This window comes from Oryza brachyantha, chromosome 12 (assembly GCF_000231095.2).
Source record: "Oryza brachyantha chromosome 12, ObraRS2, whole genome shotgun sequence".
Lineage (NCBI taxonomy): Eukaryota > Viridiplantae > Streptophyta > Magnoliopsida > Poales > Poaceae > Oryza > Oryza brachyantha.
Genome location: NC_023174.2, coordinates 3,482,122 through 3,495,824, shown reverse-complemented (window position 1 = coordinate 3,495,824; position 13,703 = coordinate 3,482,122). Strand labels below are relative to the sequence as shown.

The following is a 13,703-nucleotide window of genomic DNA, read 5'->3' as shown; positions in this document are numbered from 1 at the left end:
GCAGGCAATGGTATCGGCCGGCGGTGGTCTTGTTGGCTAGGTTGGGTTGTGAGTTAGCATCCGTGGGAGATTGGGAGGAGAAAAGGAAATGGTGGGTCTACGTGTGGGGCCCATGTTTGCCAAGTCTCTTTTGGCTAGCCAACTTTGGCCAGCAGTGGGAGTAGTTTGGCCAGCCGGATGACTTGTCATCCAGTTGGCAACTCTGTTGGAATATAAATTTTAGGCACAATTGCTAAAATTTAGCTTGAAGAGTCAAATAGCCAAGCTGTTAAAGATGCTCTTCTCTCCATAATATCCTAGTATCTAGTTTCAGACAAATAAGTGTAGAAAAAGTAAAACTCCTATGCCCAACCCTTCCATCAACTCCCCTAACTAGGCTCACAATCTCCTTTCTAAAAATTGCCAAACAGGCTCAACGCCAAACCGTAATAAGTCATCCCAGGCTCTCGGTTCGACAGTAGAGCTAGGCATATGCGTCTCGTCCGTATTGGCCGTTTCTTCCAGATCGATTAATTTCTCATTTGGCCTTAATCCCGAACAGGCAGGCAGATACAGAGCTAGGGAAGATATATTGTTCCGATAAATCGCACTCACTCCGTTTCATATCTATTATAAATGTGAGGACGTTCCAAAGCCTAGGTGGTGCAATGCTCCGAGACATGTCAGCGCGAAATATCTGGATGGATGGGGCCTCAAATTTAAACCCAAATAATTACGGTAACCATCCAACCTCATCGCAGACCCTGACATGTCTTGAAGAGGGCACTACAAAGGCTCTAAGCCATCGGATATGAAATAGAAGACATAACCATTGGAATAGCCACGCCAGTCATCTACGTCATACGCCCGTCAACCACTCGATGGTGGCAACTAAAAGCGTACCCCAGAGACTCGATCTCAACAAAGGCATATTCCCCGGTTATCTCAACCATTTCAAACCCATCCTCATGTGGGACTAGTTGCCCAGGAATGCAACATAGTCTCACATAACTCATCTCAAGCACGATATCCGAATCATAAGTGGTTCTAAGCATAAAGCATAATAGTCTTAATAAGTTCTAAGTAGTACTTGGCGACAAGCCATACATATTGGTTCATACGGTAAGCGTGCTACCCAAAAGCCCATAGGCAAACCGGCTAGGGTAAATCCCTAGTTAGAACCATCCTGGAAATCACAAGCTGCATCAAACTCCTCATCCAAACAGTCAATACCTGCAGCAGGGTCTGAACCAAAAACAAGTAAAAGAAAGCAAGAAATCAGTACATTAATCAAATTAATGTACTGGCAAGTCGGTGGCAACCCTAGCATGCTACATGTTGGCCGTATTCAAGGACAAGCTGAGTATAGGTTAATTTGCATAAATGCCAGATTTAGTTCACAACATTTTCTCAACGGAATTTTTTTTTACAATAGTATAGAGTTAGTAAAACTTGTAATGTAAATGAATAAATAACACGCATCTACCCCTCAAGGTAGATCATCACCACTTACCATCATATCATCACCATTCACCGAACTTTACCCAAGTTCACCAACAAAACATTCCAACCATTTTTCAAGTTCATAAAGAGTTTATCAAAATCACAAACTATACTCATGACACTTCACCATGCCGCTCATGACCGTGAGCACGGCTAATCGATTAGTTTTAGACTCTGCAGAGTTTGTACAACTTTTAAACCCACATGATATGGATCGCTCTAGTTTGTCCGATACCCGTCGGTATCACCACACTCTACACATTGAGTGTGATCTAGAGGTCATAACAAAACCGTTACATTGTTTATTGTCTAGCCTTGCACCAGCCCGATGTGTGTTTTACCCACGCTACTAGCAAAGTAGCGCCACTAGGTAGCGGGCCCACGCTTTAACCTAGCGCCGTAAGGAACCCTACCCGGAATCCCTCACGAGGCACGGCACCGTTGTATTGGACAGACTGCCCGCTCAAATCATCACATACCACAAGTCATTAATAAACTTCATCACAAACCATAGGAAGTTCTGATAAGTTACCAAAACCCGGTAACTCATACTCTTCGGCCTACCAAGATGCAAGGCTAAACTCTAAACAACTTAATAGGTTATGGCCAGCCCATACTTAGCACATGTGGTTTGTACTGTTTTCATTAGTTGGTGACATAGAGTGAGGTCCTTAATCGACCCGGGCGAACGCTCCCCCTATCGGTGCACATCTACTACCATATGTACACCACTCGCCGCCCAAGTCAAAAAAACAAGTTTCCTCCATTTTCTATTCACAATACTCACACATTTAAAATTCTGTCCAGCAGCATCAAAATAACCTTTTTCACATATAACATTTATCAAAAATGAGTAATTTGTAAGGCGGTAACCGAATATATAAGCATATAGCGGCAATATAAGCATAGCATAATCCCAAATAACACAATAATTGTATCCAAGAGCACCCTATGGTTACAACCAGCAAGGATTCAATATTTCAAGGTAGGTTATGCAGCAATTTGGTCATATCTACCATTCCCATATTTATAAAATTTCTTTTTCTAAAATTAATACTAGCTAACGTATGCATGTTTGCAATAGAATCATTTAGCCCATTAAAACATAGGATCAAAGTGGTCAAAGGAGGGGCTGACTTGCCTTCGTCCGCAAACACCTGAACCTGGTCTTCAACAAACTCACCCTCTTCTTCTTCGACGTATTCTTCCTCTATTCAAAATACGCGTATACGATAAATACAAAAATGCATAAAAACCAAAAATGCATGAAAATGCATGAGACTTATGCCGTGAGTGTGTGCTGGTCTCAGGTGGCCTCTAGTGAAGAAATTTTTATTTTATCACTTTGTTTTACAGAGATATGCATTTAATAATTAAAAAGGTTTAAAAAGGGCTAAGTTTTATTAAGCAACATTTTTGTACAGAAGTGAAGAAAATTACTTTTACAAAGTTACAGAGCATGATTTTATAAAATTAACAGAAGTGGTTTCACAATTTTTAGAGCTATCTTCAATTTGTTATGGATTTAACAAGCTCTAGGAGACATTTAGGGAAAAACAAAAATAAAGGAAAAGTTTGTACAAAAAGTACCAAGTTTTATATTTTTCTAAAATAGTTCACAGTTCCACGGATCTAACAAAACTGGTTTCACAATTTTCGGAGTTAAAATGAATTTTCTACAAAATTTTGAAGTTCTGCTCATTCTCAGCTTAAAAAAATATAGAAATCAGTTTTCAAAATTTAATTTCAGCCGGGCCCACATGTCAGTGAATGGCGTTTTCTGAAGTGAGGGGCGTTTTGCAGAAAGGCCCTCGTAAGATAGGAAATCAACCCGCACTCCCTTGCTACAGTAATATGTGTCTAGGCAGTTTTCGGATAGGACCCTAGCTTTAGTCGAATTCTCCGAAGGAGGTCCCTGGTCGGCTCAAACAAGGGGCAGCCATGGGTGAGTTGGATTTTCAGCTCGCCGGCGACGATCGGTGGCCCGAATCAATTCGAGCGCAAAAGAGAAAATGTAGAGGGGGTCCTTGTGCATCCGTGAGTGGTGGTGGTGAGGGAAATGGTGGTCCATAGCCCATGGAACACGAGCAACAGCGACGACATGTCTAGGTATGGCCATGCATGTGCTTGTAGTGGCTTGGTTAGTGCATGCAAGGGCTCGGTTAGTGCAAAATAGTTAGTGCCAGAGATGTCTCAAGGTACTAGGGTGCTCACCAAGCGAAGAAACGGACGAAACGATGTCCACGGGAGCGGTGAAGACGTTGGCCGGCGGCGAGGTCGGTGACGCCCACCACGTGTTCGATAGATTGCTTCTTGGGCAAAAGAGGCACGGATGAGCTCAGCGTGATGTTTCGTCTGAGCACAAGGGTAAAATGGGTTCACTGAGGGATGCTAAGAAGGATGACGCGGACGGTTTCTCGTGAGACTCACCTAGGAGAGATTAATGGCGACGTGGGCTCGCCGGCGCCGACATGGGCGCTCGCGTTCCGGCCATCCCAAGGGGTTTCCTTCCCGGAGTTCGCTTGGAACGTGAAGAGGCGAGGTAGGAGAGCCTGCTGGCGCGAGGGCTGGTTTAAAGGTGGAGTTTGGACGCGGTGCCCGTGAGCTCGGTCCATGGCCTAAGCTCTATCCCTGCGTTCTCGAGCCGTGCGACGATGGAACAGGGCGGCTGGGCGCGTCAGGACGTGTGCAGCGTGCCGTGGAAGAGTAGTGGAGGAGGAGATTTGGTCTAGGCGCGGTGATTTGGTCGGAACGGCCTCGTCTACCTTCAATGGAGTCGTACCCGGGTGGTGATTGGGGAGAATGGCGCGAGGTGAACGATGGGTATGGAGACACGGTGTCTAGACCCATCAGCAGCGTCGGCTAACATCTTAGCTTCGTGGAGAAGGCCCGACATGGCATGGTGGGAAGCTAGGGGTGCTGTTTTCTCCACTCCAAGGAAGACGCCCGCTAGGTGTTCGACGAAATGCTTACAAAGACTGAGAGAGGGAGAGAAGGTGGCTGGTGCTGTGATGGGATTTCTTGGGCTTCCATTGGCCATGGGGGGCGGTGGAGGCTGTGAGGAGAGAGTGGGAGGCTGCCATGTGGGTCATAGGGGTGTGGAGCCCACTTGTCATTGAAAGAAATTTGAAATCTGGCTTGGAGGCTAAGTCAAGTAGAGTTGGCTGCAAAGGATTTTTGGAGGATGAGAAGAAATGGTTAGATAGCGATCCAGCGTGTGCCACTCCTCTTGGTGTTAGAAGAAAGTTTGTAGAAGACTTTGGCTGAAACAAAACTTTTAAAAGAGGTTTTTAGATAAATTTTTCGAAGAGAGCAAGTTTGAATCTACTAACAGTTTTTTTTCAGGTTTTTGGAGAGATTAAAATAAATCAAAGAGTTATCAAACCTTAATTAAAAATTATGAAAATTTGTGGGTTGGTTTCTGACATATCAAGGTATTTTTCAGAATTTTTGTAGAATTTTTGGATGCACATAAATACCAAATTAATTATTTTTGTGAAACTAGGTCTATTATTGCATGTGATGATGAGATGATTAAGATCCAAAAACAATTAAAATCACTCCCAACCACATGATGCATTTAAGTTAAATTTAGTTCTCGGGTTTACGGGCTTGGGTATGTTACAATAAATCGATTTATGTTTGTCTTAATTCAAACATATTTAAGTTGAATTAAGTTATAGAAAATATAGTAATATTTTAACATAAAATAAATATTCTATAAGTTATATTTAATAGTGGATTGAATAAAATTTGGTGTTATGGATATTAATATTTTTGTGCTACAAAATTAGGTAAACTTAAATATATTTAACTTAAGGTCATCCTAAAGTGGACTTATTCCAATTAGAAGGGCCCTAGTAATCGATCCATGGGCCACAAGATAGTGTTCTACATGCTGCACCAGCCCAAGAGTCCCCACATTAAACTCTCCAAGAAGCCACATGGTACTGATGAGTAGTATTCGTGGTCGCTGCTCCCTCTATTTCCTATATTTCCTATCAAGTCGCTTTGGATTTGTTTTGAGTTGAACCACATTAACTTCAATCAAGTTTATAGAAATATACTAATATTTACAACACCAAGTTGTTTTCATCAAATATATTTTTATAGTGTATTAATTTTGGATTGGAAATGTTACTATATTTTTCTATAAACTTAATCAAATTTAAATAGATTTTATTTGGATAAACCAGAGTGACTTATTTGATGAAATGGAGGGAGTATCTTACCATCAGCTATGAACAAAATTATTTGTTTTATTTGTTTATTTTATTGTAGTACACGTTTCAAACATGACTTTAACATGATGCTAATAACACTACCATAAAAGTTGTGTCTATTTCTTTTTTGTTTCTACCTATATTTTGCTATGATGTGACAATGGCTTATTTGGATACAACCAATACTCGCATCATCATTTGTCAACAGGAAGACCAAGTCCATGAAGTTCTGAAATCCAGTTTGGCTTTCAGAGACAACGCTAAATTTAAACAGCCGCTAAATTTGCAAATTGGCTCCATTTTGGGCACATGATTAATTGATGGAAAGCTCTTAGTCTTTTTTTCCAGATGATCTAGTCTCGTATCCTAAATTCCATCTAAGTTAGCCAGAGTTAAAGAGCACCAACTATCTTGGACCTAGCCCAATAGTACTATAAAAGAATGATGTAGGAAGTTCTAAACAAAACAACCGATCGAGGACATTCTAGGAAGTACTAGTTGATAGTATGGTATGAATAACTATAAAAGAATGATCTCTCAGTGGTATAAAAGTTTACTTAGAAAGTTTCTCGAAAGCTAAAGTCAAAATCAGTGGGTGTCATAGAAAACCAAAGACAAAGGCCTTCTTTAGTTCAAATTTTTCATTATATAGGTTGTTGTTTGATATTGTTAGTAACACTATTCAGACAAAAACACGAAGCATGTCAGTAGATAGGAGTTGGATGCACATGAATAGGGCAACTGTAGTTTGGCAAAACGGGTTGCAAGAATTTTTGGATTTTGCATTTGAAGATGGTAGTCCTGAGGATAATGCCCCCCCTGTCCATGCAAAAGATGCCTTAACATGGTTCATAAAACACGACCTGAAGTGCAAAGTGACTTGTTTAAGAATGGTTTTGATGAAAGTTACACACGATGGGTATACCACGGTGAAGATTCAGATGACGATGAAACAGGGGAAGAGCCAAATATCGTTGGCTTATGGCAAGCCACTCACATGAGGGATGGTCAATGGTCCAACACTGCATCTGAGGATATCTATGTGAGAAATATTTTTTTATGAATTAGTCTATTATTCTGCATTTTAGTGCAGTATATTTTGTGAATGATATGTATTTTTTTTGTCATAGAAAAATGGTCACAGTAAAATTAGTGAAAGAGAGGCAGAGTTAGGAAGTGAAATACCGAATGAAGAGCAAGACGTTGTTTTTCATACATGCTATAGGGACTCTACAGGATGTAAGACATCTCAAGCTCGAGGACAAGGTTACATGGCTAAAACCCTAACTAGTACTGCAATGTTGCATGCTAAATTGGATGAACAAGCTCGTGTAGCATCTCAGACTCAACAAAAAAATGATAAGCTCTCTTCTGAGGTTGAGGAGTTGAAAGCAAAACTTGCACCTCGAGAAGAAGAAAGTGATAGGGCACTTCAAGCAGAGCGCAATGAAAGGATTCGATTCGAAGAAGAAGAACGAAATGCAAGGCTTAAAATGAAAGAAGAATTGCACAAGGAAAAGGAAATGTTCAAGGCGGATGTGCTCAGAATGATTACTGGGCAAACAATAGCATCATCACAACAGGTGATTAATGCCAAAGTTTTTACATTCACCAATATTTCATATTTTATATATACCAAATGTCTAATCATAATGGTTTACTTTGTGTTGTGAAGTTTGATCCAATATTGCAAATTCCAAGCGGTAACACAGAACCACATGACACAACAATAAAAAACCAAAGCATTCAAAGCAACACAGTTATGCGTGCTCTTTTTGGCAATACAATTCACAAGGGACAACAAGTAATGCGCGGAAAACTATTTCCTCACACTGTCTTAGAAATGTGGCTAACAATATTGTACGGTCCCACACTGATCAGGTAACAAGAAATCTTGATAGTAAGCTTCTTGTGTCGTCTATATGATCTTGAGCAAATTTACTTTATGTAGTCCAGATTGCTTGCCTTGGATAGCGCATAAATTTCTAGAAACATCCTAAGGCTCTGTTTGGTTTAAGTAACTAATCCACTTTAGTCTCCTTTAGTCCATAAAAACCTAAACAAGAGGGACTAAAATTGTATTAGTCTATTAGTTTCTTCTAGAGATATCTATTGGGACTATAACTTCCTTTCACACCTGCCCCCTAACCTAAATTTCTATATATAATACACTTTTAGTCCCTTTAACCAAACATTAGGGACTAAAGATTTTAGTCCAAGGATTAATTTTTAGTCCTAGGACTAACGAACCAAACACCACCTAAATTATTTTCTTCAAACATATGATTGTTTCTTGTAACAGATTAGAAGAGACAACTACAACACGGGCGGTAAAAATTAAAATTATGCTTGAGGTTTGGTCTGGCCATCCAGGTAACAATCTGGTACTTTTGCTACTGCACTACTATTATATTAGTGGTGGTGGGCATTATTGTTTAATCTCACCGAAATAGGGTCAACTGTGTTTCAAGATCCGTACTGTTATATTAAAAAGATAGAGTAAATTACAGTTTATATTGTCCTAAACAACCCCACATTTATAAGAGCACATAGCCCATGATTATTACCTTCCAAACTATATTCTGATTGACAATGCCTGCTAGCATCCAAGGATGCAGAATTATGGATGGCAAGAAAATTTGCATTGTTCAGTGCAATACCTGACCAATTACTCCGTTAGTAGATATATTTTAATTTGTGAGTTGTGACCATGTCAAGTTTCCTGATGTGCTGCCTGTGATTGACAAAAACATAACTTGGCTGCTATTACTTAATGTTACCGATCATGATTTTTATCTCAATCTGTTAATTTGCCCATGGTATTCATGGATTTGCCCAAACAGAATTACTTTATTTAGTTAAATAATGTTGTCATGCGTGGTTTTATTCATAATTTCAATCATATCTTACCATGATGCATGTATATGTAATATGTTAAAACAATAATTTGACAGGCATCTTATTGTAGTTGATGACCTGTGGAAACAAAAACCATGGGATATTATTAGTTGTGCTTTTCCAGAAAATGGTAATGGAAGCAGAGTGATAATAACCACATGTTCATGACTTACTAAATAGCTCTGCTTTTTGACTATGTGACTTAGATTGTTCTTTCCAAAACATGAGTTAACTGATATGTCTATGTTTTTGTACAGGAGAGGGGTACAATCAACTTTATCAGTGTTGAATGGTTGGAGAAAAGAAATATATATTCAAACAAGTGATGCCCTTGACTAGCTAGTTTCAACAATGATGTTACATTTTCATTACTTCCAAACTTCCAGTTTCACTGGATAGTTCCCTTCTGTAAACGCATATTTCAGCATTTAGAAATTTAGCATACTCATGTATATTGGACACTATGGATATTTCAAATATTCTGGCTTATTCGTGATAATATATCACATAAAAATATTGTGCTCATTACTTGCAATAATTAATTTTGGCAATTTACATGTATTGCTGGTAATCCAACTGATCCATCTAATTACTTATTTAAGGATTTTTCTATAAGAATTACTAGAAATTCATTTTATTGCCATGAAAATGCTTTGGAGACAATAACCCATATGAATGTTGCCACGATTAATACTTTTGTGGCAATAACATTCATTTCTTATTGCAACGAACTTTTTTTGTGGCAAGGAAAACTAATACCATAGATGTAGTGGTGGCAAAAAAATATTTATTGCAATGAGAGTAATAGCTGCAATATGTTATTTTTGCCACATCCATGTTGTGGCAAATCTAAAATTTTTAGCCACTAAATAAAAACCGTGGCAATAACCTATTACTACTATATTTATTACCACGGTGAACAACGATTTTGAAATGGTGGTAATATGCATCTATTGCCACCATTTCACCCTTGTTGCCTCGATTTTTTTCATGGTGATAAACCATTTTCCTTGTAGTGTATTTTCTGCAAACACAATTCTGGGGAACAATTGCAACTGTACTCTAAACCCATCAATGCACTTTGTAGGGGCAGTTATCATCAACAAGATCACGCCGGTAAATCACCATACAATGCACATACTCTATATGCCAAGAAAGCTAGCATTATAAGTAAACCATCATTATACATGAAAAATAATAATGTCGGGGTCTATTTCTTCAGGAATTTTGATAATCTGCTGGTTGATACTCGGCAAGGAGAGGGCAATCTTTTTGGCATTCTCCAGATAAGTCTCGAATTTCGTTTGATTAGTCTCGAGTTTATCATTGTCCAATTCATCATCATCTTTGAACTGTATATCTTCAGCTAAAAGTACATCAGTGGCAGCAGATAACTCCTTTGCTGCTGCCTGTTTACTGAATGTCCAGTTACTGCTCCTCCAATCGAACTTGTAAAACACGAGGAAGCGATGGCCATATGCTGCTATAAACTCGATGGCGTCGAGGATGAATTTGAACTCCTCTTGAGAGAGGTAGTAAGCAAAGCTCAACCTGGTCCATCCTGGCTTGAGTCCAAGATAGCCCTGAAAAATCATGACCATGAACAGTAGATTAGTCCTGGTTGTACCATCTCGTTGAGGTTTAAAACATTAGCAACTCTCCGGTGCATTTTACTATTAAAACATTAGCAACTCTCCGGTGCATTTTACTAGTAGTATTATACTAATAGTAGAAAAATGGTATTTTGTACTTTGTTAATTACTTAATTAGTAGTATTTTATACTTTTGTCTTTTTGCAATAAAGATCACAGTAAAAAGGACGATATTACCCTTCAAATTTCTATTACACCTAAAATTGTTGGTAGTATAATTTATTCACAGCCGTCCGATCAAAATAGATCAACGGTATGGATTAAATTATACTACTAGTAAAATGCATCAGAGTCAGCCCTTACGAGAATATTCACTATATATAATTTTGATGGTATATATATACCTCATGAATTGCAGAGCGGATGCGAAGAGTTAGATCATGGTTAATATCGAGAAAGATGTTGCCGTAAGGGCCTGCACAAGCGCAACCTCCCCTTGCTTGGATGCCGAAGAGATCGTTAAGAAGCTTGGTGACAAGTCGCCCATGGAGGGGGAGTCTATTAGAGATATGATCCGAATTATTATCTATAATATATTTAGATTATATTACTAGTTTTCTAATAGGTTTCTCCTAACCGTTTCCTACTTGGAGTAGGAGTAGGATTAGTTTCCTAATAGAATTCTGTCAGCCTTTTCTTATTAGGACTCTTTGATTTCCCCTTATATATATTTCTTGTAAGCTGTACGGGAAGGGTGTGATAGGCCGATGTATTCCTCTACATTGTAATCACACCTCATAGTGGTTATTGCTGGTTGATGTCCGTAGTTTTCTTCCGTAAGGGTTTCCACGTTAAATCTGCTTCTCGGTTATCTGGCCAATTTTCCTAACAGAGTCTTTTGCGCCTCACGATCGCTAGTCGATCATCCACATCGGAAACTGAATCTGGCACAGGAGGGTAGACGAGGAATGAAAATATTGGCAGCCGGTTGGTGGACGTGTTTCCTAGCACTTTGACATTTAGAATGTTGACGAGCCTTTTCATTGCCATCTCAGTATATACATGCTCTTGTAGGGCCATCGTGTCGTGCCCAATGTACTCTTTGATCCAAAATGCAAGGGATGCACGGATTTTTTGTACTATCGCTGGTGTACCAGCGTCCTCTCGCTCCTCAATATCATCATAGTACAGTGTATCCTACATGGCATGCACCATTGAATGGTAGATCAGTGCGAGTTAATACGTATTTAACTTGATAATTTTTTATTTCAATTCTCACCTCCTCACTTAAGCCTTTGACATAGTTCACAGTACCACCCCCACATGTTGAGGGAGGCTGAGAACGGAGACGGTATAGTGCTTTGTTCATAAGAAGGATGCCGGGTGTGCCAGGGCCACCGATAAATTTGTGTGGGCTCAAAAAGACCGCATCATAGCCATCAATTTCACCGGATTTTTTGTACTATCGCTGGTGTACCAGCGTCCTCTCGCTCCTCAATATCATCATAGTACAGTGTATCCTACATGGCATGCACCATTGAATGGTAGATCAGTGTGAGTTAATACGTATTTAACTTGATAATTTTTTATTTCAATTCTCACCTCCTCACTTAAGCCTTTGACATAGTTCACAGTACCACCCCCACATGTTGAGGGAGGCTGAGAACGGAGACGGTATAGTGCTTTGTTCATAAGAAGGATGCCGGGTGTGCCAGGGCCACCGATAAATTTGTGTGGGCTCAAAAAGACCGCATCATAGCCATCAATTTCACCGGATTTCACGTCAATCTTCACATAAGGGCCACTACATAAAAGTTGTACATGTACGACTAGTTAGAGTTTACAGTACAAACATGACAAACAATATTTATATGTTAGAGTGAACTTATTATATTTTACTGTCTAGTACTTATCGTGTTTCCGACAAGTACATTGTCTTAAAAAAACAAACATGGTTCATTATTTTCAATTACAATATATATAAATATCAACACAAATATAATTATATTAATGAACTTTAAGCATGAGTTATAATTTTATATGCTTGTAAATAGTTTTGAATATAATAAATAGCCAAATACGGATCAAAAAGTTAACGGCGTCGAATAAAACTACGTGGGGCCCTACATGCATCCACGTCATATTGCAACATTTTCAACCAGAGAGGTAGCTGAGTCTCATCACGGTCTCTCACCTGGCGGCGAAGTCGAAGCAAGCGAAGGCGCCATGCTCATGCAGCACGCGCGCGATCTCCCTCGTGTCCACGACGATGCCGGTGACGTTGCTGCACGCCGAGAAGGAGCCCAGCAACGGCTGGTCCGCGTACTCGGGGTCGCCGAGCGCGCGGCGGAGCGCCGCGACGTCGACGAGCCCGTCCTCGTCGAGGCCGATCTCGACGACGTCGGCCAGGCTGCGCCGCCAGGACAGCAGGTTGGAGTGGTGCTCGTAGGGCCCCACGAACACCACCCACCGCTCGTCCCGCCGGAGCTGCGCCGCGAGGCGGCCGCGCGTCTCCCAGCACGGCGCCGCCAAGCTCATGACCTCCTGCAGCCGCTTGATCGCTGCCGTCGTGCCGGCGCCGCAGAACAGCAGCGCGTCGCCGGCGCCGCCGCCCATGCAGCGCTTCACGTACCGCGCCGCCCTGTGCATCAGCCGCGTCGTCTTCTTCCCGACGTGGCTGTCCTCCGTGTGCGTGTTCCCTAGCAGCAAGCAACACCTCACAAAATTTCACGTGCCATTTGGATCCGCCATGGCTACCTAACCGAAGCTAGCTAGGTTGATCAGCTCACCGTAGAACGGGAGGACCTCGCTGACGAGGTAGTCCTCGACGTAGCGGAGGCTCCGGCCGGACGCCGTCTGGTCGGCGTAGGTCAGCAGGCGGCGGCCGAACGGTGTGTCGAACTCGACGTCCTCGCCGATGAGCTGCGACCGGAGCCACTCCATCTTCTCCTCCGCCACCGTACCGCGCTTCTCGGGCGACGTGTCCTGGAGGAGAGCCAGCAAGGTGGTAGGGGTGGTGGCACCGCCCCCCTTGCCGGAGCTCGCCGCCGCTTCGTCGACGGCCGCAGCCGCCGCCGCCTGTAATGACGGCATCCTAGTGCGTGTAATACTGAGCTTGATTGCCATGGCATGTAATATAAGCATGTGCGTGTGTGTAGCCTTCCCCAAGTAGCAACCGTTGACTAGCGTTTTGTTTAATAATGAGTTGACTCAAGTTCTTAACTGTAGCCTTTGACGAATTCGTATCGATTAATTAATACTCCTACATGACAGCTGTAACTACAGTAGTATATACTCCCATAATTTTTTTAATTAACGTGGTTGACTTTTGCATCAATATTTGATTGTTTATCTTATTCAAATTTTTTTATGAATATATAAAATTAAAATTATTTTAGTAATAAATGAATCATAACAAAATAATTTATGAAATATATATAGATAATGGATAGAGACCTGGCCTCTATATCCACAAGTATATATAGCCAGCCCAAAGTTTATGAAATAC

General features: G+C 40.9%; 1 protein-coding gene across 1 annotated transcript; it reads right to left on the bottom strand.

Annotated features, from left to right (window-relative positions):
- Positions 1-9,784: 9,784 nt before the first annotated feature.
- LOC102701406 (probable cysteine desulfurase) lies at positions 9,785-13,288 on the bottom strand. Its single transcript, XM_015843128.1, has 6 exons — positions 12,985-13,288; positions 12,390-12,894; positions 11,798-11,999; positions 11,086-11,392; positions 10,600-10,781; positions 9,785-10,186 (listed from the first exon to the last, which is right to left on the bottom strand). The coding sequence occupies exons 1-6, from the start codon at positions 13,286-13,288 to the stop codon at positions 9,785-9,787; spliced, it is 1,902 nt and encodes a 633-aa protein (XP_015698614.1).
- Between the last annotated feature and the right edge of the window lie 415 nt (positions 13,289-13,703).